The following is a 25,082-nucleotide window of genomic DNA, read 5'->3' as shown; positions in this document are numbered from 1 at the left end:
TTTTCTGTTTTGAAATATTTTTTTATTGTTTGAAAATAGCTGTTCTTTCTTTTTACCATATATTAAACATGCCTAAATTAACAACAAAGACGACCAAAAAAATGGAGAGCGCCGAGGACATGAGAGCCTTTGGTCCTATTTTCAACAAAGATCTCGGTCAGCATATTTTGAAAAATCCTCTTGTTGCTCAAGGTATTGTTGACAAGGTAAGATCTACTTTTTTTTTCTTCTTTGCGATTGTACACCGACACCCTAACAGCGGTGTGGTTATTAGGCTAACCTCAAGGCATCAGATACAGTTTTGGAAATTGGTCCTGGTACGGGTAATTTGACAGTTAGAATTCTTCAAGCCTGTAAGAAAGTGGTTGCTGTAGAAATGGATCCCCGTCTTGCAGCCGAATTACAAAAGCGTGTGCACGGAACGTAAGTTCATACAAGAAATAAGAGAGAGAGAGTCATTTTTAATGATGGAATTATAATTATAGATCGGATCAAAAGAAGCTTCATATTTTACTGGGTGATTTCATGAAGACTGAATTACCCTACTTTGATGTCTGTATCAGTAATACCCCTTATCAAATTTCATCCGTACTTGTATTCAAGTTACTCGCACATCGTCCCATGTTCCGTACTGCTATTCTCATGTTCCAGCGTGAATTTGCTTTACGACTTGTGGCCAAACCTGGAGATGAATTGTACTGTCGTCTTTCCGTCAATGTTCAATTATTAGCTAAAGTCGATCATGTCATGAAGGTCGGTAAGAACAATTTCAGACCTCCTCCCAAGGTTGAATCTTCCGTCGTTCGTCTTGAACCCAAAAACCCTCCCCCACCTATCGATGTCAAGGAGTTTGATGGTTTATTACGTATTTTATTCACAAGAAAGCACAAGATTTTCCCTGCTAATTTCAAACAAACCACCGTCATGAATATGCTCGAACAAAATTACAAGACCTTTTGCTCTGCGCATGAAATGGTAACAAAAAATGTGTGATATAGAGAGAGAAAGAGAAATGGTTACTAAACATGTATTTCTGTAATAAATAGATGGTGGAAGCAGATTTTGATATCAAGACCAAGGTACTGGATATCATTGAATCTGTTGGTATGTCAGATATGCGTGCAGCAAGATGTGATTTAGATGATTTCCTCAAGTAAGCTTTCTTTTTTTTTTGCGTTAAATCTGAAAACAAAAACTAATCGGTTTTGTTTATATCTTTAGGCTTTTGCTCGCTTTCAATAACGCCAATATTCATTTCTCTTAATTCTCTTTTTCTGTTTTTGTATCTTTATTTTCAAGTTATGGCTCATTACCCCCCATCCATCCATTTTGTAGAAGGAAAAAAAATTATAAAGACTATCTCTTTTTTTTTCAAAATTTATGCGATAGACTTAAACTTATATGATAGACAATGGTGTCCAGAGGAATAGCGGGATGTTACAATGTGTATGTTTAACCATTTGTGCCATCTATTATTTGATAAAATGCATTAAACCGTGGTGAAAAATACAAACTTTTGTATCACAATTACGAATTGTACCTGAAAAAAATCATTCGGTCACGTGATTACTAAAAGGAAGTGCACGCCAAACATTTAAAGTTTCTTTATTATAGGTCATAATGTTCGACCACGCCCTCGTGTCTTTTCAGCTGTGTGTGTCAGATAAATTGGACATTGACCAAGTTTTTAGAGAGAATTTTTTTAGAACTGCAGTCTTTCTGTTTTCTAATTCAAAAATAATACCACCTTACTGAAGCATCGTTTGTATTAAAAGTATCTTGCCTGGTCAACTATGTTTTTTTTAAAAAAAAATTATGCAGTAGTAATAGATACGAAAAAATAAGTTGTCCGTCTTGAGTAATTAGGGAAGATGTGAAACCAACACTGGCAGTTCATTATTTTCAAACATGACAATAGTAGCCGAAACACGAACTACCCAATTCAGCCAACAAATATCCACCCTACTGATTGAAAATAACATTATTTTTATTCTTTATTTTCTATGCTAATCAAATCCTACCTTCATGGAAAGTACTAGATACAAAATTTATTAACTATCACTAGTTATCACCCTAAAAGATCTAAGAATTATCTTAAATACCTAAAATGACCATTAAACGCAGCTAAGAAATAGAGAAAAGCTAAGAAAAGTAATTGAAATGAATGCATTCAAAACGCAAATGAATAATACCGTATTCATGGATCTGTTTAAAGAACTTTCGGTAACCAAGCGAATATGGTGGGTTGGCATTTTCCACCAAAAAGATACGCCGGAATATAACACTCAAAATGCTATATATTTTGTAAATCCACTAACAACTTTCTTTTTAACTCAGTTATTTATAACAGAATTTTTATAACAAGTGTTTTAATTATTCAGGTAGATGAACGGAACAAATAAAACTACTAGTATTGCGTTGAGAAAGAGAGCAGTGGAATAACGTTTCATTTAAACTAGATATATACTCTAGAAATAAAGGCGTTGCTTATGTATCAGAGATAATGTGCGGTGCTTATTATGGGATTTTCAAAGTACTTGGTGCCGTAATCATGGTTAGCAGCTCCTTGTTGGTATGAAGGAAACTGTCAGGAGTCAGCTTCTAACCGAGCATGTTACACGGATTTCCCTCCACCGGCAACGATGTCCGGTAGAGGGTCACGTGATATAGTCCGGGCGCAAGAAATTGTGCAGCGGAGAGCGAAAATAACCGTTTTTGGTGCTTCGAACAGCATGTCTCAGGCTAGTCTTTCTCTTTCCCCCTCAACGGTAATACTCACGTACGTATCAATAATAAGAAAAAGCGAAACATCCAAAGGTTTAGAGAATCCATCAGATGAAGATAGAAAAGCGATATACACACTTGGATGGATCGCAAAAAAAGAAAAAAAAATCCAAAAAAAATAATACTAATTCAACCAAAATAGACCATGGTTTTGAAGCACAACAATCAATTGCCTAACCAGCATTTCCGCAAGCAATGGGACCGTCGCGTTAAGACTTGGTTCGATCAAGCCGGTCGCAAGAAGTCTAGAAGAATCGCGCGTGTCCAAAAGGCCGGTCGTATTGCTCCCAGACCCATTGACGGTCTTCTCCGTCCTGCTGTCCGTTGTCCCACTGTCCGTTACAACATGAAGTTGAGATCCGGTCGTGGTTTCACTCTTGAGGAACTCAAGGTAATAATAGGCGAAATGGAGATAAGCAGAAAAAAAAGTTAGACTAACACTTGGGTAAAATTAAAAAGGAAGCTGGTGTCCGTCGTAAGGAAGCTCGCTCCATCGGTATTGCTGTTGACCACCGTCGTCGCAACAAGTCCAACGAGTCTCTTGAACTTAACGTTCAACGCTTGAAGGCCTATAAGGCTAAGCTCATCGTTTTCCCCCGTAAGGCCGGTAAGGCCAAGAAGGGAGATTCCGAGGCTGCCGAAGTCGCTTCTGCCGTCCAATTCCGTGGTGCTCTCTTCCCTGTTGAGCAATCTCCTGCCGGTCCTGAAGCTCGTGCTATCACTGCCGAAGAGAAGAAGACCAGCTCTTACATGAAGCTCCGTTATGCTCGTTCCGCTGCTCGTACTCTCGGTGCCCGTGAGAAGCGTATTCGTGATAAGGCTGAGGAGGAGGCCAACAAGGTAACTTTACTTGACTTTTTTCGATTGTCGCATTTAACTAACATATTTTTTACCTTTTATAGAAGAAGTAAATTTCATCTCATAGCCAAAACCTGCAAAAACCCACTTTATTCGTATCCCCAGAAAATAAAAACAAATGAAGATTTCATTTCATATAAAAAAAAGACTTAGTAAAAGTTGACTTTAAGAGATTTGTGAAAAGTGTTGTGTGTTCCTTTTATATAATTTAAGTAATGATGCTGTTAAGAGCTACTTTTACCAACCAATCGCTTGACCGTCGCCTCTAGGATCACTACCAGCAGCAAGCACACGATGACCTGTTCGAGCATCGATTTTAGACCGAATGATTTGACCGCGACCAAACATGGAACGTGCATGATTCTGGAGTGGATAACAAATATGGCCCTTTGCTTCAAGTCCTGCGATCGCTTCTTGTGTCACACCTTCCTCCACATAAATCACAGAGTGCTCCACATCCGTAAAAGAATAAGCGCCTCCCGATCCGCTGCTCTTGGGTGGAGCGACACAAATACGAGCGAGATCAAGCGCATGTTGGGGGTTGGATCCGTAATGCTTCATGTTTAGAACCACTTGGACATGGCCCTGGGGTTGCATAAAGGCACCCATCACTTTAGAAAGGTTAATTTACACATGTTGCATAAATCAATTACTACTTACCACCAAAGCAGGCTTCGAGTTCATGTCCGTTGTTCACTTTGCGAGTCACCATGGATGGAATAATCGTATGATATGGTCTTTTACTAGGTCCGAGGCAGTTAGGATGATCCTCAATAAGTACGAAATTACAGCCGCGATTATGCAAAACTACACCCGTATTATCAGCAATAATATGGGACTAAATATAAAATAATTTCGTTAACCACAGCACACATCTATACATGCTTTTTGAGAAGAATACATACCCCAAAATGCATATAAGTGGAATTCTACACAAGATAAAAGGTTATGAATTTAATTTGGAATAGAAAAAAGAAGATGGACACTTACGATGAAACTACATGCGTTGCCCTGTTCATCCACGACAGAGAAATACACAGTGTTGCCGGCCTGTTCAGGATATCCTTTATGGATCTCATCATTTCTCTTTGTTAATTGCACAAGTTTTGCTCGCTCACGGAGATACGCCTTGTTTAACAAAGCTTCAGTAGGTACGGGTTCAACCTGAGGATCAGTCACATAATAACGTGTATCTGCAAACGCAATACGAAGTGCTTCTGTTACAATATGAATATAATCAGCAGAATTATGCTCAATCTTTGCAAAATCTACTTGGCCAGATTCTTCCAAGGCTTCAATGATACCCAATGCAATCAAGGCTGTAATACCTTGTCCGTTGGGGGGGATTTCCCAGACAGTCCAATCGTGGTAATCAATAGAGATGGGTTGGATAAGCTCACTACTATGAGACTTAAGATCTTCCAGTGTCATCAACCCACCACGTGATTGGATGGCTTGCACAATAGACTCACCAATACGACCTTCATAGAACCCTTTCTTTCCCTCAGCACCAAGTACTTTAAACGTTCTATTTCATACATGCAGAAGTAAAGTTAAATAATTTTTTCACAGTATGAAGTGTTCACTGCTTACTCGGCAAGGCTAGGTACTGTCATCACTTCGCCTTCAACTGGCGCACGTGAGTTATCAATTAACCATGCATTGTCGCCTCCATCAGGATTGGTCTCAGCTAATTGTTTGGCTTCGCGGTTCCACTATTTTTTTCAAGGAAAAGAAGTAAGTTATATGTATATAAAAAAGTGTTTCCTCAAACAAGACATTACACCATGAGCAGAAATATGGGATACAGGGAAACTATGAGTATTTGAAAAAAAAAGAAAAAAAAAAGACTGAATAAAGATTGTTTGGAAAAGGGAATTATCAAAACGAACTTACCCGTTTTCAGCTAAATCGATGGCCGGGAGAAGAATAGTAGCAAGATCAACATTTCCAGATCCGAATTGCTGGACGGTATCTACCCAAGCGGCAGCCGCGCCCGGAACAGTAATAGCGTGCACGCTGGTACTAGGTAGTTCCGAGCCAGAAATGTTGGCTTGATGGCGAATGTGATCCATGGTGAGGGCTGCTGGAGTTCTGATAGATTTTTTATTTTTTTTTAAGAAATTTATGTTCATCATCTAGTTGGAGTGTATTCATTTACCTTCCAGATCCATTTAAACCTTTGACTGTACGCGCTTTTGCGTCATAAAACAGACAAAATGCATCACCACCAATACCAGTTGACCCCGGTTCTGTCATTTAATTTTTTTTTAGATGAAAGTTTTTTTTAAAAAAAAATCACATTTTCTAATGTGTACCTGTAACGTTGAGTGCAGCCGCTAAATTAACAATTTGTGAGATCAGAAAACTTTCACAAATATAAAAAGAGCATATACTTACCAACAGCAACAGCAGCATCCTTTAATATAGTACATATAAAAAACGATAATAAATAAAGAGAGAATATTGCGATTAATAAATCACACTTACAGCAGCGTTACCACCTTTTTTTAAGATGTCAATTCCAGCTTGAGTGGCCAAAGGTTGACTAAAAAGAAGTTTAATTACCCTTCTTGGGAAAAAGCCCCCAAAATGACTTACGAACTAGATACCATGGCATGTGTGCCATAGATAGTAGAGCGACGAGAGATAAAGGGTAAATTCGCCATGATGAATATAAAGAGAAGAAAAAGCCCATCTCCGGCTTATCGGAAAAACCTCGCTCTTATATCCAACAGTAAACCTTAATGCATGGGAAAAAAAAAAAGAATGTCACGGTGGAAATGAATAATAATGTATCTATATTTTTAATTTTTTTATTATTTTCAAAAATGATGCGAAGTCTAAATATATGAATGGGTTTGTCTATAAAAAGGTCAAAAAATAAAAATGTTTTACAAGGAAAGGGGAGAGAGAGAAATTACATGGTTTGCAAAAATAAAAAAAGGGGATTTGCTTTTTTAAAGAGTTGTGAGTGAAATGAAAGAAAAAAGATGTGTGTATGAAAAAAGATGTGTATATATATATAATAGGGTTGAGGTGAAAAGGGATGAAGACTTAACACATAATGTCAATGTCTTCGTCGGTATCTTCACTGTCTTCAGTATCTGTGGTTGCTGTTGCTATTGCCACCACTTCGGTTTGTGTGGATATTAATTGTACTGGCACAGGCACTTGATGCATAATCGTACGATTATCCACCACTTGGAGATCCATTTGTTCATCACTATAGACAACTAGCACACTATCTTCACTATCTTCATCAGCTTCATTGTCTGAAGGTGCAAGCATTTCTTCCAGTAAACGACGCTTGTGGATGGCTGCACGTCGCTTGGGTCTTGAAGAAGCAATGCTATCGGGATCAGGAAACACATGGATAGAAGAAGCTACCATTGCATCGTCATCTGCTTTACGACGGTTTTGTTTCTTGCATGCTTTGCTGGTATTGCTACTATGGTGGCTACTGGATTTTTTGCTGCTAGCCATTGTACTGTGGCTAATATTATGACGGCCGTTTTTCAATTTCGTTGATGATGGTAACGCTGTGGAAGTGTTCTTTGAAAGTGAGGCCATAGACATGGGGCCATTCACAAAGGCAGATTTAGAGCTGGAGATGGTTTCATTGGCAGATTCAGAGGAGGATGAATCAGCATCAATATCTTCTGTCAATTCAGCACGTGATTTAGTACGCGTAGGTTTACAAGGTTTACGACTTCTCTGTTTGGCAGGACGACGTTTTGGTTCTTCCATAACGACAGCAGCTGGAGTGGCCGTAACAGAATGGTTCAAAGCGGGACGTGTACGAGGACCTTTCTTGGCAGGTTTCTTAGTAATGTAATTATCGACATTGACAGCGGGACCACCATTTTGTTCCAAAATGCAAGCATCGACATAAGACAAGACTTGAACCAATTGTTCGCGTGCCAGACACGATAAATCAATTTCAACTTCGTCCTCCTGTTGGTTACTAGCCTTTTCAGATGATAAAATAGGTAAAATACCAGGCAACTTTTCGGGGTTCAACTGGTTGGTGATACGATCCAACAAGGTTTCCTCAATCTGACGTTTATGCATGTACATGTAAGGACCAGCAGAGGGTGAAGAAGCACGAGAACGGTGATGGTGATGGATAGGTTCTGCATCCGATTCTGAATCATCGGATGAAGAATAACTTGCTCTACGACGGCTGTTCATGTTGGCTACGGTGGTAGGAATAATCTCATTTTCATCTTCAGAGTCGGATTCTTCCTCTGAAGAAGAGGAGCCATCACTGGACTCTTCGGAGCTGCTGGATCCTCTTCTACGCTTCAAAACATTTTCGACAACTCGTTCTTGAGGAATGTCAGTAGCAATATCAGCAACGTTAGCGGTAGCGACAGTAGGCATGGGAGAATCGACTTGAAGCACGACGTTGACTTCTTCTAATTCGCCTACACTTTCCTCATCCAATGTGTCAATCATAATATCTGTAACGGGTTGAACAATAGGACTGATGTGTGCACTACTATCAGATGGAGAGGAAGCTGAAGAAGTAGGTGCGCTAGTATCAAGAGAAGATTCCTCGTGAGCTAAAAGCAAAGGAGTTAACAACCAAAAGTAGCAGCAACATATGTTAAATTACCAAAAGTAAGCTCATCATAGAAAGAGGATTGTGTCATATCTTGAGTAAAGTTGAGTTGATCTTGACCAAACAAATCCTCGAGCTGAATAGATTGAGCATACATTTGAGTATCAAAATCGGTGAGACAGGCAGCATTTTCACCCATCCAAGGTTGAAGCCATGAATTCATTGATTCTCTGTTGTACAAGGAGGGAGGGGTTAATATTTCGAAAAGAAAATTTTTTTTTTGCAGGACAGTGAAAAAAAAATTTTTTTTTGTGTACCTCATCATTAAATCTTGCACTTCACCCGTTAAGTCTTCAACGGGCAAATCATTTGTAGGCCACTGACCAGAGGTGGCTAATAACTGATTAAATTGTTCTTGATCCACATTATTGGTGGAGTTCATATTAGCAGGGTAACTGCTAGCAAAACTTTCGTCGGTTGCGATTTCATGTTGGTGTGCAATAGTAACTCTAAAACAATAAAAAAAGTCAGTAAAAAAATAAAAACTTTAAAAGATCTCGGTTCTCCATTCCCCTTTGCACTTACCCTCCCATTGTTTCAAAGAGAGTATATTTCAAAAAGGGTTATAGTAAAGACGGAACGCGTGAAGGGTATTTGCGTTTTTTTATAAAATAAAAAAAAAATTTGCGAAAAAAGTCGTTTTGTTGCTGTGGCGTTCTTAAATTTTTGCTATGGTTGCGGGAAAAATGTCAAGCAGGCACGGTTTGCAGTGTGTGTTTCGTTATAGTTAAAAATGTACACAAAGCCGCTGGTTTGAACCGGTCAACTTTTATAAAAGAGGTGAGAAAAATAAAAAGGAAAAATATCTTTCTCTTTTCTTGTCAAATATAAGGTGGAAAAAAAACGAAAAAAAAAATTATTCGAGCCCAGATGAAAAAAGCTTGCAGTCACAAAAGCAGTACAAATGGAAACCCTTTTGTAATCTGAATAGGGCTCAAACTAAAGAGTGTATTTACCAAGAAAGTCAACCCCTTTATCTGCTACCATAATAACTCTATTATGATTGAATTGTATAGATACCCCTATATCGGTTATGGCTGATAGCATCCTCTAGGCCATTTGTCTGAACATGAACAAGAAAACCCAGCAAACAGTCCAACCTGTCACAAAACACTTCACAAAAAAAAAAAATTGATTGTTGCTTACTTTAATTTGATCAGACGCGCTCAAAAAAGGCTTGCAATTAATACTTCAACCATATAGATTCAATTAACCTTTAATCTGCTCGGTTAAGTCCAAAGAGTAGACCCTTTTCTTTCATAATTCAAAAAGTGGTTTTACTATCTTTGTAATAAAACTAAATAAAATCTGTGGAATATTTGTAGTATACATCAGCCTAGTTACGGTTGGTAAAAAACAAATTAAATTGCTTATTTAATTAAAGTTTGTGATGTTTATTAGTTTCCATGGGGTTGCACCCAGTTCCAAAAATGGCGATGTGATTATACGGGAGAAGATGTGCACACACACATACAAACATACAAATTGGGGCTTTTACCGAAATTTTTTATTTGGTACCGTTTTTTCATGCATATTTTTTTTTTCGCTTCGTCGACAATTTTTTTATTCTATAAATACCCCCAAGGGCAGATGTATTTTTACTCACAGAGCCATTAGTGGCTGTGGATGTTGAGTAACAAGGGACCACTCGCATGTTACATAAAGTTTATTCTCATTGTGCGTGGCGAATGCTGTAAAGAGAAATCTATAACAATATATATCCTTGTTTTATATAATTTTTTACACAACCCGGGTAAAATGACGCCTTTCCTCCAGCCTTGTGTGATCTATGACAAAATAGAAACAAAAATATAAAAATAAAATTAAAATTCAAAGTTGTCTTGTTCCTGAAAATTTAAAAGCCAGTCAGAGATCACTTTTTTATTTTATTCAGCTAATTCTTTTTAAATCATTATTTTGTTCGTGTAGGAAAAGAAATGAACAAAATTGACTGCAGGCTCATACATGTATCCCGTTTTTCTATCTTAACCCAAGGCGACTATACTCAGTTGTTGGTGAAACGTGAAACGTGTAAAAAAGGGCTGATAAAATAAAAATAGCGGAATATTCGGGAGCCCAAATTGAAATAGAAGACCTTTATGGATATCTTTAAACAACACTTCTCTTTTAGAGATAGGGAATTAAGTCTTTATTTCTAGATAATGTAATTTAGACAATTCACTGCAGTTTAATTGAATCTTCGCGTATATTTAAACGTGAACGGGACAGCAATAAAACGAAGAACTAAATATTTATGACAGATTATTATGTGGCTAAATCATATCATGAGGTGATTGCTAATAAAGAGACAAGTGGGAGAAAAAACCACGTATAAAAATAAAGTTTATAAAAAAAAATCGTCCCTTTTCTTTTCTTTCTTCTTTTTCTTTTCTTTTCTTCTTTCTTTCTTCATTCCATCCTCGCCATTAGAATCGAATAATAACCTAATCAATGTCTTCAGCCTATATGAACCGGGCAAGGGGACGCAGTCTCTCTCAACAACCCAGCGATGATGAGGTACCTATTTCATCTCAAATTTTTGTACTGTTTTGCACTGCCATTCCCTAACACACTTTTTTTTGTCTTTTTAGCTTTTAAGCATCGAAAGGCAGTCTGAATTTATCAACATGACGTTTAAATACACCATAAACGATCTGGAAAATGTCATTGCGATGCTCCGTGCACGGTATTGAAAAGAATTCATTACATGATGTATTATTCTTTCATCTAATGAAATCTATAATATATTGTTAGCTTCACAGCCGAAGAGGCATATTTAACATCCTTGTATAAAGTTCGAAAAATGGCTTATGCCAACGATGGAGAGAGAACCAATTTAAATCACGATGCTCGTGCCACCTTTCAGACCGCTGTCAAAGTCTACGAGGCAACAGTCATCGATATGATCAATAGCCGTCATCGCTTAAGAGACACCATTAAAGCTGAAATCGATAACCTGGTCAAACAAAAGGTTTTTTAAAATTATTTCCCTTCCTTCCTTTTTATGGATGTGCTGACATGAGGTTCTGTGTAACTTTTTTTTTAGGAGCAGGAAGAACTAAACAGAAAAAACCATAAAAGTAGGTTAGTGGATGCCAATTTAAATTACACTACTTTCCGAAATCGCGATATAATCAAGGTATAAAAGACTTTTTTAAACTCGTTCAGATCTTTTCTTTCATCTAATCAACATAATCCAAAAAAAAAAAAGCTTCATAAAGCTTATTTGCACAAATGCGAGGATTTAAAAATGTCCCAGGGAAATTGGCAACAACAACAGCAACAGCAACTAATTCAACAACAACAACAGGCCGCACAGCAACTGACTCAGCAACAAGCCTATAATACACAGGGTCAGTTTAAATATCCACAAGACGAAAATAACGATTATTATTATAAATCCAGTCGAAACTCGGCGGATCTATCCAGGTTATCAGGAGAGTATACCAGTAGAGACATGGACGGCGCTTCCGTCCTTTCCTATAACACTTCATCCGATCAACATAACAAAAAGGGCGTGGTAGGCTTGTTAACGCAAATGCGTACAAGAGCGAGTGGAAATACATACATGGCCCCTTTGGATCAGAACAAACAAAATACAAAAGTCGCCAAAATGAAGAAAGATATCGCCGATGCTGACAATGAATACCGAGAAGGCATTTTAGTACTGGAAAGCTTGAGGAAAAAGCAAACCAAAACAACAGATGAAGTGAACAGGGTAATTACGGGTTAAATAGCTTATAAAAGAAGTAATAATCTAAAAAAGAAAAAAAAATCCCTTAGCAACTCAAATGCACAATCAAACGAAAAACAGATGCTGTTCAAAACTCTTTGACGAATATCCTTCAATCTGAGCTGGAAACGTTAAAAGTCGAAATCGAGGTACGTAGTAAAGAGCCAAAATACATACATAGTGCTGTTTTATCAATTCGTCTTTCGCTCTTAAGATTGCCAGTGGATCGTATGCAGCAGCAGCTAATATTGACAGTATGAAGGACATCCAAATATTCTCAATGCATTATCAAGCCCAAGGCTATATTGCACCTACACCTGTTCGATACGAAAATTATTACCTGGAAGGAAAATGTAAAGGTAAAACAATAAAAGATATAGAAAGTAGAGAAACCGCACCGTAGATGACTATACTCACCGATATAAAATATAGAGGTGTTATTTGGAGGATCCTTGGAAAGCTATGCAATTGAGCATAACAAGACCGTCCCAATGATTGTGACAAAATGCATAGATGCTATCCTTCAGAAGGAAGGTTTATACCGAGTGTCAGGTCGACAATCGAATATTGAACAACTTAAGCATCAATTTGAATTGGACGAAGAAAAATTAGTGTTGGACTCAAAATACGATGTATTTACAATCGCTACTGTATTAAAAATGTATATTCGGGAGCTCAAAAGACCCTTATTCGACTTTAATGTGCAAAGCCGATCGTGTTATAGCAGTAAGTTCTCATCTAAACCGGCTGGTAGCAGTAGCAAGATTTTAATTTTAACTTTTTGGTAGAAAATATGCCACAAAATCAGAGATTTATCTTGTTGGAAAACAAATTGGCCAGTTTATCATTGGCTCATAGAAGTACTTTATGCAGTATCGTCCGCCATTTATCAAAGTAAGTTGAGCTCAGATTAATTATGGATACGTTCTAATTTTTTTTTTTTTTTTTTGTTCTGTTAGAGTCAATGCCAGTAGTGGCCTAAATAAAATGAATATTCAAAACCTAGCGTTGATTTTCACTCCAGTCATCTTTCACGATTTCAACCAAACCGATGATAGTTCGATAAGCGACTGGTCACCCGAGGATTTGTTCGAGGACTTAATCCTTCATTTTGAATATCTCTTCCCCATTGCTGAAGAAAATGCTAGAAAGAACAACGAACACAAGTTGAACCAAGCTATGAATGGTAAAAGCCCCTACAGCCAATTCTCTCAAAGCAATCTGCTGTATATCAGTAATCCCATCTTAGCCACATCCACACTGCCCAACACCAATAACATGCTGCTGACACAACCCATGAATCCTGCTATGCTTATGAATAATAATGGACCTGATTCTCCCGGTGGGCCTAATAGCAACAGTAATTTATCAGAACAACAACAGTACGTCAGTCCTTACCCACCCAATTTAACCACTATTATTGGGACTGCCCCACCCAATTTGGTCTCTCAGCAAGCCCCACAACGTCTCGCTTCTCAACCACAACCTTATAGCACCGGTCCAGCAATAAGGTCTGTGCATACCGCCACCGACTCAAATGCAAGAATTATCCCCCCTCGATATCAATCAGATACTACAAACCCTTCCTATCAACAACAGCAACAACAGATGGCCATGAAACGCTCGACATCGGAAACGACCGGGATGCAACGAGGTTCATCCATTACACATACAGCGGATAATGTAAATAATTATGGTTATCATGGACCTCTTTCCAGCAGCAACAGCAACAGCAGTAGTAACAACAGTCCTTTACCCGGTCGCATCAACCAAGATACACCACTACCCTTATTAACAAAACGAAATAGTAGCACACCCATTCAACAAAAGCCATATGCTCCGCCTCGACAAGATTCTCTGAGAAAGCTTTCGGCAGCAGGGATAGGTCGAAGTGAACAGCATATTGGAGAAAGTGCGTCATCCGAACAACAACAGCAACAGACAGAATCACCTACTTCAGCCACCCCTTCTAAAAAAGAAGTGCCTCATCCCATCATTACACAGCAACAACATCAATATTATCAGCCTGAACTAAATCAGGATTTTATGCTTCCTTCCGTGACAGAAGTCAATATGGATTCACTTCTTGATTATTATTCCCCAGTGACTAGTGAACTAAAAACACCAGCCAAATAAAAAGAAACACTACATATTCTTTGTATCTTGTAACTGTGCTTTTTCCTACCTTTAGACACAGAGCATTAGAAGTTATATGAGTACACACACGCAACCCTTTATTTAAAATTTGGAGGAATTACTTAGGTTCGATATATCACAAACATGGACATTTTTTTAAAAGCATTGTTACAATTACTATAATCGCACAAATTATTTAATCCATTAATCAGTGTTTTTTTTTTTTCTTTTTTATTCAGTAAGTCCACTTTTTCCTAATCTCATGAAAAATAAAAACAAAAGGGGTCTGATTGAATAGCGTCAATCTGTCAAATAATTTCACCTCATCGACTACCTCATCCCCGCCCCTGCTAATTTAGATATCAAATTTGCACATCTACCCCACAGTTGTCGAGTAGTTGCTCAATTATTTACCTGAAAAAAATAAAAACTATTTTTCTTTACTGGGCGAAGTGACTGGATTTTGATTCCTTTTCCCTTTTTCTTATAAACAGAACTACAATGACACCTAAAATTTCTAGGGCACATAAAAGACCAAAGAAAGAATTGTACGAGTACATTACTGATGATTACATCAAACAACAAGACGAAGAAGAACGCAGACAAAAGGAGACATTAATTTTTCAATTATATGGAAGGAACTGTTATCTCGAAGGACCCTTGCCCGTTACTGACGATGACAATGAACTTAACCACGAGAAAGCTTTTCGTCTCAATAATAACGATTGCGACTTGAATTCTGGGGGTGGTGGTGATGATGATCATGGTGGACGGAACAACGATGAAGAATCATCTTGGACTCAACCTGTACCTGTCAGTGAGGTTGCTACTACCCAGCCTGTCACTACCCGGCCTGTCAGCCCCCAACCTGTCACATCCCAGCCTGTCAGCATTGAGCCCGTTGTCAACTTGAATCAACACAGAAGCAAGTTACAGAAGCTTTCCGCAACCTGGAAGGACCTTATGAAGGTCTTTCCAAAAGCATATCTGGCTTTTTTGGGTCGTAATGGCGGCTTGCCCAACATGTTGGATGGCCAAGATAGTCTTATGGGTCCTTCTTGTGGGTGTCCCGATGACTATATTAAGTTAGCTAAAGTCAACTTCTTTTTTGTCTGGGGTAATGTAAAGTCATTATTCTAATACTTGTTATACTTATACGAAGTTTCAAAGGTGTAAAAGAGAGCGAAGGATTTTTTTACTGTAGCCATTGCAATACCTTGCCTGTTGCTTTGGTAGAATCTGGATTTTTTCCTTTGTCACCAAACAGACCAACAGGTGCTGTGCATTTCAGTCTCTGTGATTTTTTTCTCAGACTAAGAAATACATTTGCAGGTTCTGCTGAGAAGATATCAAGCTTTTATGACGCCTGGGCTACTGGCACCGAGAAGGTATAATATAAAAGAAAATGATGTTTTGTTTTATTTTCTTATATCCCATGTAGGCCACTATCTCGGAGGAAAAATGCTCAAGTACCATCCTTCTTTATCATAAGATGGTTGAGCTGTCGGAACAGATGGTACTGGGGGAAGTTTCCACGTCGTGACCTGCTTGTCCTGAGGTTTGCAAAGAAAAAGAAAAAGAAAAAGAAAACTTCTTTATTAACTTTTAAGTAATTTATACAACAGGTTGGATCAACCGATGTCAATGACAAGCAGTTCATAACGATGGATGGAAACTTCCGTCTGTGAGGCACAAGATCGCTGACGGAGGAAAGTGATCTTTCTACGGTCCCGGGCCTTGGTAAATTCAAAAACTTTTAGAAGAATGAAGACTTGATCCAGTCATTTGACAAGTCAGAGAAGGTAATTGGTAGTTATTAAAAATCATAATGCAATGTATTAAAATGTCTATATCCTTTTTATTCTCATATAGCCTGGGACTAAGGGTACCTCTATCACCGCCACCAAGGATGTCACCACTGCCAAGAGCCCTACCACCAAGAAGTCTACGGTGGAAGAACCCCGGATCTGTCAAGTTTTGGTGCACCAGAACCGCACCTCAGCCATCTATCCTGTCCGTGGTGTCTTAGGCAGTGGCTGCGCTAGACATGATACTGTGTTCCAACTTGCAGACATGAACGCCGGGGAAGGGTAACATTCGCTTTTCTCTGTTTTTTTTCAAACAAATCGATATTTATTAATCTATTACAGGTTTAAGTATCCCTTGGTTGCTATTTCTTTTGTTGAGAACCAGCTTGGTAGAAAGGTTCCTTTACATGTCATGTACGATATTGTATGCAAATTGGAGCCATCTATCAAGGTATGTTGTATTTACAATTAGCAATCATTTTTTTACTAATTTACAATTTCTAGCTAAACTTCCCCGGAAGCGTCGGTTCTGACCGCTTGGGTCTATCTGTCTTCCATGCCTACGCCCATGTAATGCACTGTCAGGTCAAGTACACCCTGAGGTATATCGAAAAATTTGGGTTGATTGACGGTGAAGACATGGAAAGACTTTGGTCTTACCTGGCCAAGTACATTACCTTAACCAAGCCCATGATGCCCGAGAACCGGCGGTATGTCCTGTATATGGCTGTCAAATACAAGGACACAGTAGTCAAATTCAATATGGGTACGTTGATCAGTTAAAGATAATATGTATAGCTACTTATTCCTATGATATATTATCTTTATTAGCCAAAGTATTGAGAGAAAACATATCAGCTTGAGGCTGAAAAGCTACAAGATTGGAAAGTGACCTATAAATTGTCTTGATGTCTTTTTGTATGATACACCCTTTTTGTTTCAGTTCTATACTTAAAATATAAACACTTGGCCCACATTTTTTTTTCCTTTCTTTTGTTCAGTGTTGCACTTGATTGCATTTGTTGTTTTATACTTTTGGTAGATAATTGCTTTATTGCATTTCATGTTTTAATCGAAATAAAACATTATTGGTGTTTTGGCTATTATAAATCAAATCATATATAGATTAGCGACTTTCCTATCGACAATCTTCCTCATGCAAACCGATATTTGATGGAAGACATACACTTTATCACAGATCCGAATAAAGACAGCTTAAATTTTGTTTAATTTATATCTTTTATCCGTTATTTATTTCCATGCTCAAAACTATAGATACCATTGTTTATTTCGAAATCATATTTTTAAACTAAATACATGAGGATTATTCATCTACTGAAGTAGTTTTGTGAGCAATTTTAAAAATTGCTAGATATTCTTTATTCAGAGGGGTTGAGTTGAATTGATTTTTTGGGCAGAGAAATAGTCTTTGGGTTTTCGCCATAACGAAAAATATGCAACCTGCTTGGTCTCTGTAGTAGAAAAGGGTCTTTCCCGCTTTAAGCGGCGGTCTAAAGTATATTATTTGTTACACGAAAGTTTAAATGGTTGTACAAGACAGTGCTTTTGACAAAAACGGGTAGAAATCTTTGCCTTATAATTTATGCATACAGGTTTCCTACTAAGGCACATGAAACAATATCACACAACCCCCAACTGATAGCATTTGTATTTACTGTGAAACGTTTTTATAGGTTATAAGTATCCTTTGTATATAACATGCCTCTCTTAGTAGGTCCCTCGGCTATAGTGACTTTCCATGTACAGGTATTATATCTTACAATTGAGTCATATATATCATATTGCAGGGATATCATTGATAGTAAACTTCCCTTGTATTCAAATAAAAAGTCCATCACGACTTTCCCGTGAGTTTAAAGACAAAATGCATGGCATAAGCTTTAATTTGCTCAGCTTCTCATTGTGTTTGCAAAAATTAAAAATAGTTTGTGGGTGGTGCTAAATAAAAACAAAATAATAAACAAGAAACCTGTTCCGTGAAGGACCATGCCACAGGTGATATTGTGTGAATTGTGCGCTGTAGAAATAATAACAATTACCAAAACAAAAAAAAAACAAAAAAAAAAAACAAAAAAAAAAACAAAAAAAATTGCAATGAGATGAGCTTTCATTTTTTTATGTGATCGATACCCTTTCATTTTACAGATATACCTGCTACCAGTGAAAGGTGAGAGTAAAACAGTTGTCTAGTGAGCACAGGTTTTGCTTTTTGCATCATGGACGAATAAGGTAATCAAGCAACAAGCTGGTCTAACAAAAAAATACACTTCCGCTCACGTTGCAATTTAATGAAAAAATCCCCATCGCACTAAACACGGAAGAATTCAAGATTCCCAAGCCCTTCCTGTATTTATCATTCACTTTGGTTACCTTTTATGGGTTCACCTTTCAGTGATTATTGCGAACTTTGATAAATGACGAGAATTGCCAAATTAAAAACAAATCCTTCTGAGGGGGGAGGGTGGGGGTGACATTTTCTTTTGTGATACTCGACGTTTTTATTTTAAGGTTCAATAAATCAAATATTTTTTTTTTAAGTTTTATTTTAAACATCAAAGTTTTTTTAATATCAACTTTAAAAACCTGTATCTTATGGTTTTCTTATCTCCCTCTCTAATTAAGAGTTGCAACAGTTATTTAGAAAAACGTGGTTCAAATAAGAAGTACTTGTTTATAATGATATTGAAAAAAATCTTTATAACAATCACCTGTACCTTTGTGTCACGTAATGCATAGATGCTTTTTGGGTCATACACAATCCGTCTAAATTTGTAATCAGTTACTAGTAAGGATTTGGCAATCCACCTGGCCTTCCCTTTGATACCGGAAAATAAACATAAACTACGTGTAGCTTGTAACAAGAAAAAAAACAAACAAGCGTTTTAAAGTTTGAATACAGCCTCTTTATATTGCTCGCAAAATGAGATCATTGGGGGAAGAGTATACATCTGTCAGCTATCGCTGTCAATTTTTTAGCGTCTTTTTTTTTTTTTTTAATAAAACGCCATCGAAACTTTATGATTAAAAGTCGATTGCTACTGCGCAAGAATAATTTTCCACGAGGGATCTGATTGATATGTCATCATAAGGATAGGTACCCTACTACCCAGGTTTTTTTAATATGAAGTTGCCCAGATACAGTTACAGCACGTCATTTTTAATAAACAGTTACATGGATTTTTCAATATACAGCCTATGATCAACGTAACGAACGAGTTTCGCGGACTTAGTGAGTAGACTAGAGTTTTACCTTTCATTCCTGGTATTCAAGATGGGCGAGTGTATTCATGCAATAATCGGCCTAGTTAGTCAGCTATTAAAAAAACGGAGTGACAACTACTCAATTTTTTGTTTGTAAGATGCACGATATTCTCAGGGACAACCTGGTCTTAAGGATAACCAAACATTGCAAAATGAGACAATACATACTTAAACTGCCATTAATCTAAAACACTTCATATCTTCTAGATCCAAAAACTATGCTACAATTTACGTCTCGGGACAGTTCAGGCTATATGTTAAACACTATTTTTGTAAAGAAATCCAATTTGTATTAGAACACAATATTCTCGGATGCACTTTAATAGCGGAAAAACTATGATTATAAATCTAAACTAAGCGGTAACTATATGGCATCTTATCAGAGTGTTTTTTAAAATAAAGAATGTGATAGTCAACGCGTACTGTTATCAAGAAAAATTTAATCTCTTTATTTTACCCTTTACTCCTGTCAAAATACATGTTTGCTACGAACGTAAGTATATTTCAATGACGTTGACGTTGACGTAGTTACTGCGCACTTTTGCAGGCGTAACCTGTGGTCAAATTAATACGTGTCCTTTACCAAGCCGAAACTTTTTGCAGGACAGACATTGTGAAACGTAGGCAAAAAAGAAAAATCTATTTTGAGAGAAGACATCGCACGAATGCCTCCATTAACGTATTTGGTAATTTTCTGTCAGGCTCGTTTTTTCTTTTTGTCCTTTACACTCAGATAAGATTTCCACCTGCGTTGTGTTCCTGCTTGGTAGCTCTAATTGGTTGTTCCCTATGGAAATGGAATATCCCTTTTATATACAATGGCGTTGGCAACCAGCCCCATTTAACTATTTAGAAGAAGGATGTAGTCCATTGATAAAAAAAATAGAAAATATGATAAACAACTTCAGAAAGATATATACCGCGCTTCTTAATAACCATATATTTACCACGTTTATAGTTTTGAACCTATCCCTTATTAATCTATTGTTGAATCCGCTTTTACCCTTTCGAGAATATTCGCAAATTCATAAAAATTTCTATAAATGATCATGTGACGCTACGATGAAGCCAATTATTAATTTCTCTGTAGATCTTGGATCAGCACTCTTTTACTGCTCAAATATCTGATCGATGTTGATAAAAAAAAATCTATTCGTCATTTCGATCAAAAAGCTGACTAAGTTTTCTTAACATACATCAAGATGACCTAATTGCACTTTTTGGGATGTTGCGTTTCAGCAAAGTGTAATCTTTCTATTGTTACCCTTTACTCGCACAAGAAAAAAAAAGGGGGGTGTGTGTGTGTGTGTGTGTGTGTGGGTTCAGTTTCCTTATACCCCAGTATCCGGAGATCAATCTTTTCTGGCAAGTATATTTTGGTAGATCCCAATAAAGATGACTTTGTCTATATTTGTACAGAGACGCATGCCATCTAATTTAAGACAATTCTCCTGTCCACCGTGCACCATTGCTCTTGCTTTTTCCGTGTTTGGGGGAGGACTCATTGTATAAAACTTCGCCATAGTCCTCCGTCGGCTTTCTAAAAAAAATATCTGAATTGGGTACACCTTTTTTCTATAATAGTCTGGGTGCTTGTGTATATTCGTGATTAGTGTTACCTAACTTGAACCAACGAATGACATGGGAAAAATCTGAAGTGTCTTGTTGTGAACGCCTCTCAATTTTAAAATTGTGTAACTGGAGTATTAAAAAAAAATATGGGGATATAAATTGAGTGGGAAAAATAAATATTTTTTATTTCATTTCCTTTCTTTAATTTTAATAATCTACGCTACTATATATGCCTTTTAGATCAACAGCACCAATTCCAAGTGTAAAAACTGCCAATAAATCGGCACCCCCCTCTACAATTCGACTCAAGGGTTGGCTGAATAAACAAAAGCATGGAAAATGTAAAGCCTGGCTCAAAAGATACTTTGTCTTATATGGCGAAGAGCTTCGATACTACAAAAACAAGGTACTTATTGTACAATAATCATCATACAAACATACACTAACAAATTTTTATAGAATGACACAAATGCCCTAGCAGTTATATCCCTTGATCACTATAGTCTTGTTGCCAATGCACAACCTTTGACATCAATGAATCAAAAACAATGGCGATACCACACATTTTGCTTAGTGTCGGATGATGATACTAAATTTGATTGGCCTGACTATTTCTTACAAGCCGAAAATGACTGCGAAAGAGCCGACTGGGTCGACAGCCTTCACGATCATGTTTCGCAATCCAAGAGTGTCTTGGAGAAATGGCTCGAAAGATTAGATATGCCAGCAGAAGAAATTACTGTCATGACTTCCATATACAGTCACGATGACATTGATCCATCTCAAGAAAAAGCTAGTGTATTATCAAGCGTAAACTTGCCGCCTCCACTCCATCATCAGAAATCAAATGAATCTTTCGGTACTCTTGCAACGCATTCCTCATTATCAGTAGATGGCGAAAGTAGTAAAAGACGTCCTTCAGATTTCACAGCATCTCGAAGCACAGAATTAATAACCGGCAAATTATTTTCAACAAAAATTTTTAATTGGTCTCGCACAAAATCTTCTGCTTCATCTGTTACTTCTTCTGCTCGATCCATCAGTACCAGCATCATTGAAAATCAAAGCAGTGAATTCTTATCTGCCCCACATACCCCTTTTAAACCTATAGAATCCCCCATCATTCATCCCAGTGAATATAATCACGACGACGACCCAATGGATCGTTTAAACGCATCACTTAAAAATAGCAAATCTACCACTAATGATCCTACTACTAATTATTACTATACACAAAAAATTATGCACGAAAAAGAGCCTACTACTGTTTGATACATTACTACCTTTCCTTTTTCTTTTAAATAAACACATATGCATATGCCCTTTTTTTTTAATAATAATAACAGTATATAAAATCTATGCTTTGGCAGCAGGTTGAGCAGGGGCCAATCCTTTTGCCTGCTTTGTGTTGAAGAATGTATAACTCAAAGTAATTGTATTCACATCCTTCATTAAAGGATCATCCAAGAAATCGGGATCAATAAAAAAGAAGACAGGCATATCGACATCCTCCCCGGGTTGTAATTTTTGTTCTTCAAAGCAGAAACACTGGATCTTGTTAAAATATGAGCCTGCACGATAAGGTGTGACATTATAAGTGGCAACACCAATGATGTCTTCCTTTGCTTTACTTTTGGCCTTGTAAAAGGTCAAGGCACTCTCACCAGGCACAACATATACTTCTCGTACTTCGGGTTTAAATGTCCACGGTAAAGAGTCAGATGTGTTGGATTCGAAAGTGATTCTGATTCTTTTACGATCACCCTTATCTTGAGGCACTAATCGTTCGGCTCCAAAACGAGAGGGATCAATCACTGGTGTACCACTAAACCCTGTATTGGCGCAGAATAAACGGTAAAGGGGTACAGCAGCATAGGTTACGCCTACCATGGCAATAAAAATGGAGGCTGCATACATACCTCCAGAAGTATTATCTCTCTGTTCTCCTTGTGTCTTTTGTTGATGACTGGCATAAAGTCTACGTTGTAAAGGGCTTTGTCCAGGGTTTCTTAAACACTTGCTCTCAATAGACATGTCAAATGTTGATTTAGAAATGTTTTTTCTACACACATTGGATCCAAGGTTTCCTCGGGTATACAAAGAACGTAATGAGGTTCTAAACATGACGAATTTACAAGAAGATTATAAAAAGGAACTCTACTTTTTTGAAGGGTCTGGGACATTCTCCAGGCATAAAAAGCAGGAACCGAATATTTTAAATGCCGGCGTGATGTCACGCCATAACTGTACTGTCAGCCCACCAAATTTGCGTTTTATTAAACTGTTTGTAAACACTTTCCATAAGTCTGGAAAATGCATGTAAGTAGAGAGGCAGTGAGTCGAGGTAAGCGAAAGCATTGCAGCTTAAAGTATATATTATTAATCCAAAAAAAAAAGTGTGACAAGCACAACTATTACCCGAAAAAAAAAAATTTAATGCGTTATCCCAAATGAAAACAATGCTTTCTTGTAACCGTAGACAGGCCAAGCGGCGTGCATCTTATGAGTAGAGCCAAAAAGGAGGAAGAACTAAGGCAATATACTTTAAGAATTCTTCGCCCGCTATCGATCGATCTTTCCCGCGATCGTGTCACTAATGGTATTCTGGAGTGTCTTTCAAGCTAATTTTAAAACAGAAATTGAACATATGCAACTTATTATTCTTCACAAACGCATCTGCCCCCAGCCCTAATTTATTTTTATTGACACAGCATTAATTAGGAATGACCAAGTCATAAGGTGTATTTCTCTCAAAGAGTAGTTTTAATCGCACAAAAAAGTTGAAGTGATAATATGGCAGCACTTTCAATCGAATATTTAAAGGTTTCATTGGCGATACAAAATTACTAGCTTCTAATAAACACAAACTAATTGATGAAGAAACGAATCTCCGGAATTGGCTGATTTATTTATTTTTCGCTGTGGAAATAATGCGCGGATTAATGAAGAATCAACACGTATAATTACTCTAAATTGATTATTGTCTAACCACAGTTTACAACAGACAAGGCAAAAGATATTGTGTAAAAAAAAATTCCATCGGATTTTAAGAATTGTCAATTAGAGCATATTAAAACATTGTAGTTTTTTATACCAATATACAATTTCTTTGATCATTATTATACTCACACCGTGCTGCATTCTAAGAGGCAATATATATAAAATGTGCCATAACAGATACTCTCTGCAGAGCTTCCTGAAATTTTACTCTTTTGAGCATGAAAGTGTTCGACCAGCTTATCGTTAATAATCCCGTGGGCTTTTATACATTCAAATCAAATCGCGGCTAAAAACAATTCAACTGCAGTTCATTGATTGCGCTATCGCTGTAAACGCGCTTCTGGCACTTAATTAAGTTTTACTATGAAGACAAGACGCACGGTACAGCTTTTTGGAAGTGGAAATTCAAGCTGAAAGCTAGTAGTAAATAAGATGAATGTTTGATTGTGCTTGGTGATAATTTGTTTCGATATACTACAATTATCACGTATTTCAAATTGTGGTTGGGGATCTTACTTTTAATTTCACCGATTTGCAAAAGAAAGGTGGAGACATGTATTTTGCAAAATTGAATTATTGTATCTATTGAATTGTGCTGCGGCCACGGGCCTTATATATATATCCTGGCCACTTTTTATGGATAGTAATTAGTTTTAAACGTATTATTTGCAAAAGGTGTCTTTATTATTAATAATATTATATGATGTAGTTAATGAATTATTTGAACTAGATATCAAACAAATGAACAAAAGAGATTTATTCCGCAATGATGCTCTCATCATTATTATCCAAATTTTTATTTTGTCGATCAATGCACTTAGTAACGCGACGCTCTTGCTCTTCAAGCTCTAATTCATCGACGCTATTTGTGTCATGTGAGCATTCTGAATACGGCAATTTTTGACGAAAGAAGAGATTACTTCAAACATGTTTCAAATACAATCTCGAGCTACAGTTTTTCACTAGTTTCTATATTTCCGTATGGTGTGTACAAAGGTTTTAAACACCTTCTAATCCTTTATGTAATTGTCTAGATACACCTTCTAAGTTTCAAAGAGCTCGGTGAGCCCCGCCAAATATAGTGTGAGTCCACTCAAGTCACCTTATATAATATTTTTAGAAACGTGTTTTTTAAAGATTTCCAACTAATTACTTACCGGCTTCAACATGTGAATTGAACTCAATTACACTGTCATTGAACACCATTTCTTGAAGGGTATTATATCAATGCAATAGAGAACAGAAAGTACCAGAAAAACCTGACCACGATTTTAATGCGTCA

General features: G+C 37.2%; 9 protein-coding genes across 9 annotated transcripts; 6 read left to right on the top strand and 3 right to left on the bottom strand.

The window, feature by feature from the left end:
* The first annotated feature begins 34 nt into the window (after window positions 1-34).
* On the top strand, window positions 35-1,560 carry EV154DRAFT_439786 (dimethyladenosine transferase). Its single transcript, XM_051596908.1, has 5 exons — window positions 35-206; window positions 275-423; window positions 486-975; window positions 1,047-1,153; window positions 1,222-1,560. Exons 1-5 carry the CDS (start codon window positions 69-71, stop codon window positions 1,262-1,264), a joined length of 927 nt encoding a protein of 308 aa, XP_051459956.1. The 5' UTR covers window positions 35-68; the 3' UTR covers window positions 1,265-1,560.
* Window positions 1,561-2,751: 1,191 nt separating this feature from the next.
* On the top strand, window positions 2,752-3,795 carry EV154DRAFT_439784 (ribosomal protein L13e). The gene is made up of 4 exons (XM_051596907.1): window positions 2,752-2,779; window positions 2,927-3,175; window positions 3,244-3,624; window positions 3,687-3,795. The coding sequence occupies exons 2-4, from the start codon at window positions 2,930-2,932 to the stop codon at window positions 3,693-3,695; spliced, it is 636 nt and encodes a 211-aa protein (XP_051459955.1). The 5' UTR covers window positions 2,752-2,779; window positions 2,927-2,929; the 3' UTR covers window positions 3,696-3,795.
* Window positions 3,796-3,837: 42 nt separating this feature from the next.
* Window positions 3,838-6,329, bottom strand: EV154DRAFT_145349 (gamma-glutamyltranspeptidase). Its single transcript, XM_051594079.1, has 12 exons — window positions 6,244-6,329; window positions 6,133-6,190; window positions 6,043-6,061; window positions 5,961-5,981; window positions 5,804-5,894; window positions 5,539-5,736; window positions 5,427-5,457; window positions 5,236-5,357; window positions 4,633-5,170; window positions 4,548-4,571; window positions 4,303-4,480; window positions 3,838-4,253 (listed from the first exon to the last, which is right to left on the bottom strand). The coding sequence occupies exons 1-12, from the start codon at window positions 6,309-6,311 to the stop codon at window positions 3,880-3,882; spliced, it is 1,722 nt and encodes a 573-aa protein (XP_051459954.1). The 5' UTR covers window positions 6,312-6,329; the 3' UTR covers window positions 3,838-3,879.
* A 149-nt stretch (window positions 6,330-6,478) lies between these two features.
* On the bottom strand, window positions 6,479-9,085 carry EV154DRAFT_501497 (uncharacterized protein). The gene is made up of 4 exons (XM_051600699.1): window positions 8,795-9,085; window positions 8,527-8,718; window positions 8,264-8,439; window positions 6,479-8,210 (listed from the first exon to the last, which is right to left on the bottom strand). Exons 1-4 carry the CDS (start codon window positions 8,800-8,802, stop codon window positions 6,700-6,702), a joined length of 1,887 nt encoding a protein of 628 aa, XP_051459953.1. The 5' UTR covers window positions 8,803-9,085; the 3' UTR covers window positions 6,479-6,699.
* Window positions 9,086-10,720: 1,635 nt separating this feature from the next.
* Window positions 10,721-11,249, top strand: EV154DRAFT_479288 (uncharacterized protein; the record flags this gene model as incomplete). Its single annotated transcript, XM_051598248.1, has 3 exons — window positions 10,721-10,786; window positions 10,861-10,955; window positions 11,024-11,249. 3 exons carry the CDS (start codon window positions 10,721-10,723, stop codon window positions 11,247-11,249), a joined length of 387 nt encoding a protein of 128 aa, XP_051459952.1.
* Window positions 11,250-11,519: 270 nt separating this feature from the next.
* On the top strand, window positions 11,520-14,138 carry EV154DRAFT_479287 (uncharacterized protein; the record flags this gene model as incomplete). The annotated part of the gene is made up of 6 exons (XM_051598247.1): window positions 11,520-11,987; window positions 12,053-12,151; window positions 12,217-12,361; window positions 12,435-12,728; window positions 12,791-12,896; window positions 12,962-14,138. The coding sequence occupies 6 exons, from the start codon at window positions 11,520-11,522 to the stop codon at window positions 14,136-14,138; spliced, it is 2,289 nt and encodes a 762-aa protein (XP_051459951.1).
* A 501-nt stretch (window positions 14,139-14,639) lies between these two features.
* On the top strand, window positions 14,640-16,809 carry EV154DRAFT_561284 (uncharacterized protein; the record flags this gene model as incomplete). The annotated part of the gene is made up of 8 exons (XM_051605665.1): window positions 14,640-15,255; window positions 15,309-15,526; window positions 15,580-15,654; window positions 15,899-15,940; window positions 16,011-16,228; window positions 16,289-16,397; window positions 16,451-16,712; window positions 16,778-16,809. The coding sequence occupies 8 exons, from the start codon at window positions 14,640-14,642 to the stop codon at window positions 16,807-16,809; spliced, it is 1,572 nt and encodes a 523-aa protein (XP_051459950.1).
* Window positions 16,810-21,003: 4,194 nt separating this feature from the next.
* EV154DRAFT_501490 (uncharacterized protein) lies at window positions 21,004-22,142 on the top strand. The gene is made up of 2 exons (XM_051600698.1): window positions 21,004-21,206; window positions 21,260-22,142. The coding sequence occupies exons 1-2, from the start codon at window positions 21,030-21,032 to the stop codon at window positions 22,070-22,072; spliced, it is 990 nt and encodes a 329-aa protein (XP_051459949.1). The 5' UTR covers window positions 21,004-21,029; the 3' UTR covers window positions 22,073-22,142.
* On the bottom strand, window positions 22,143-23,032 carry EV154DRAFT_501489 (cytochrome c oxidase assembly protein CtaG/Cox11-domain-containing protein). The gene has a single exon (XM_051600697.1). The coding sequence runs from the start codon at window positions 22,922-22,924 to the stop codon at window positions 22,157-22,159; it is 768 nt and encodes a 255-aa protein (XP_051459948.1). The 5' UTR covers window positions 22,925-23,032; the 3' UTR covers window positions 22,143-22,156.
* Between the last annotated feature and the right edge of the window lie 2,050 nt (window positions 23,033-25,082).

The sequence above is a fragment of the Mucor mucedo genome (genome assembly GCF_025094135.1).
Source record: "Mucor mucedo strain NRRL 3635 chromosome Unknown EV154scaffold_24, whole genome shotgun sequence".
Lineage (NCBI taxonomy): Eukaryota > Fungi > Mucoromycota > Mucoromycetes > Mucorales > Mucoraceae > Mucor > Mucor mucedo.
The sequence above is the reverse complement of the archived record's forward strand: the minus strand, read 5'-3'. Positions and strand labels throughout refer to the sequence as shown.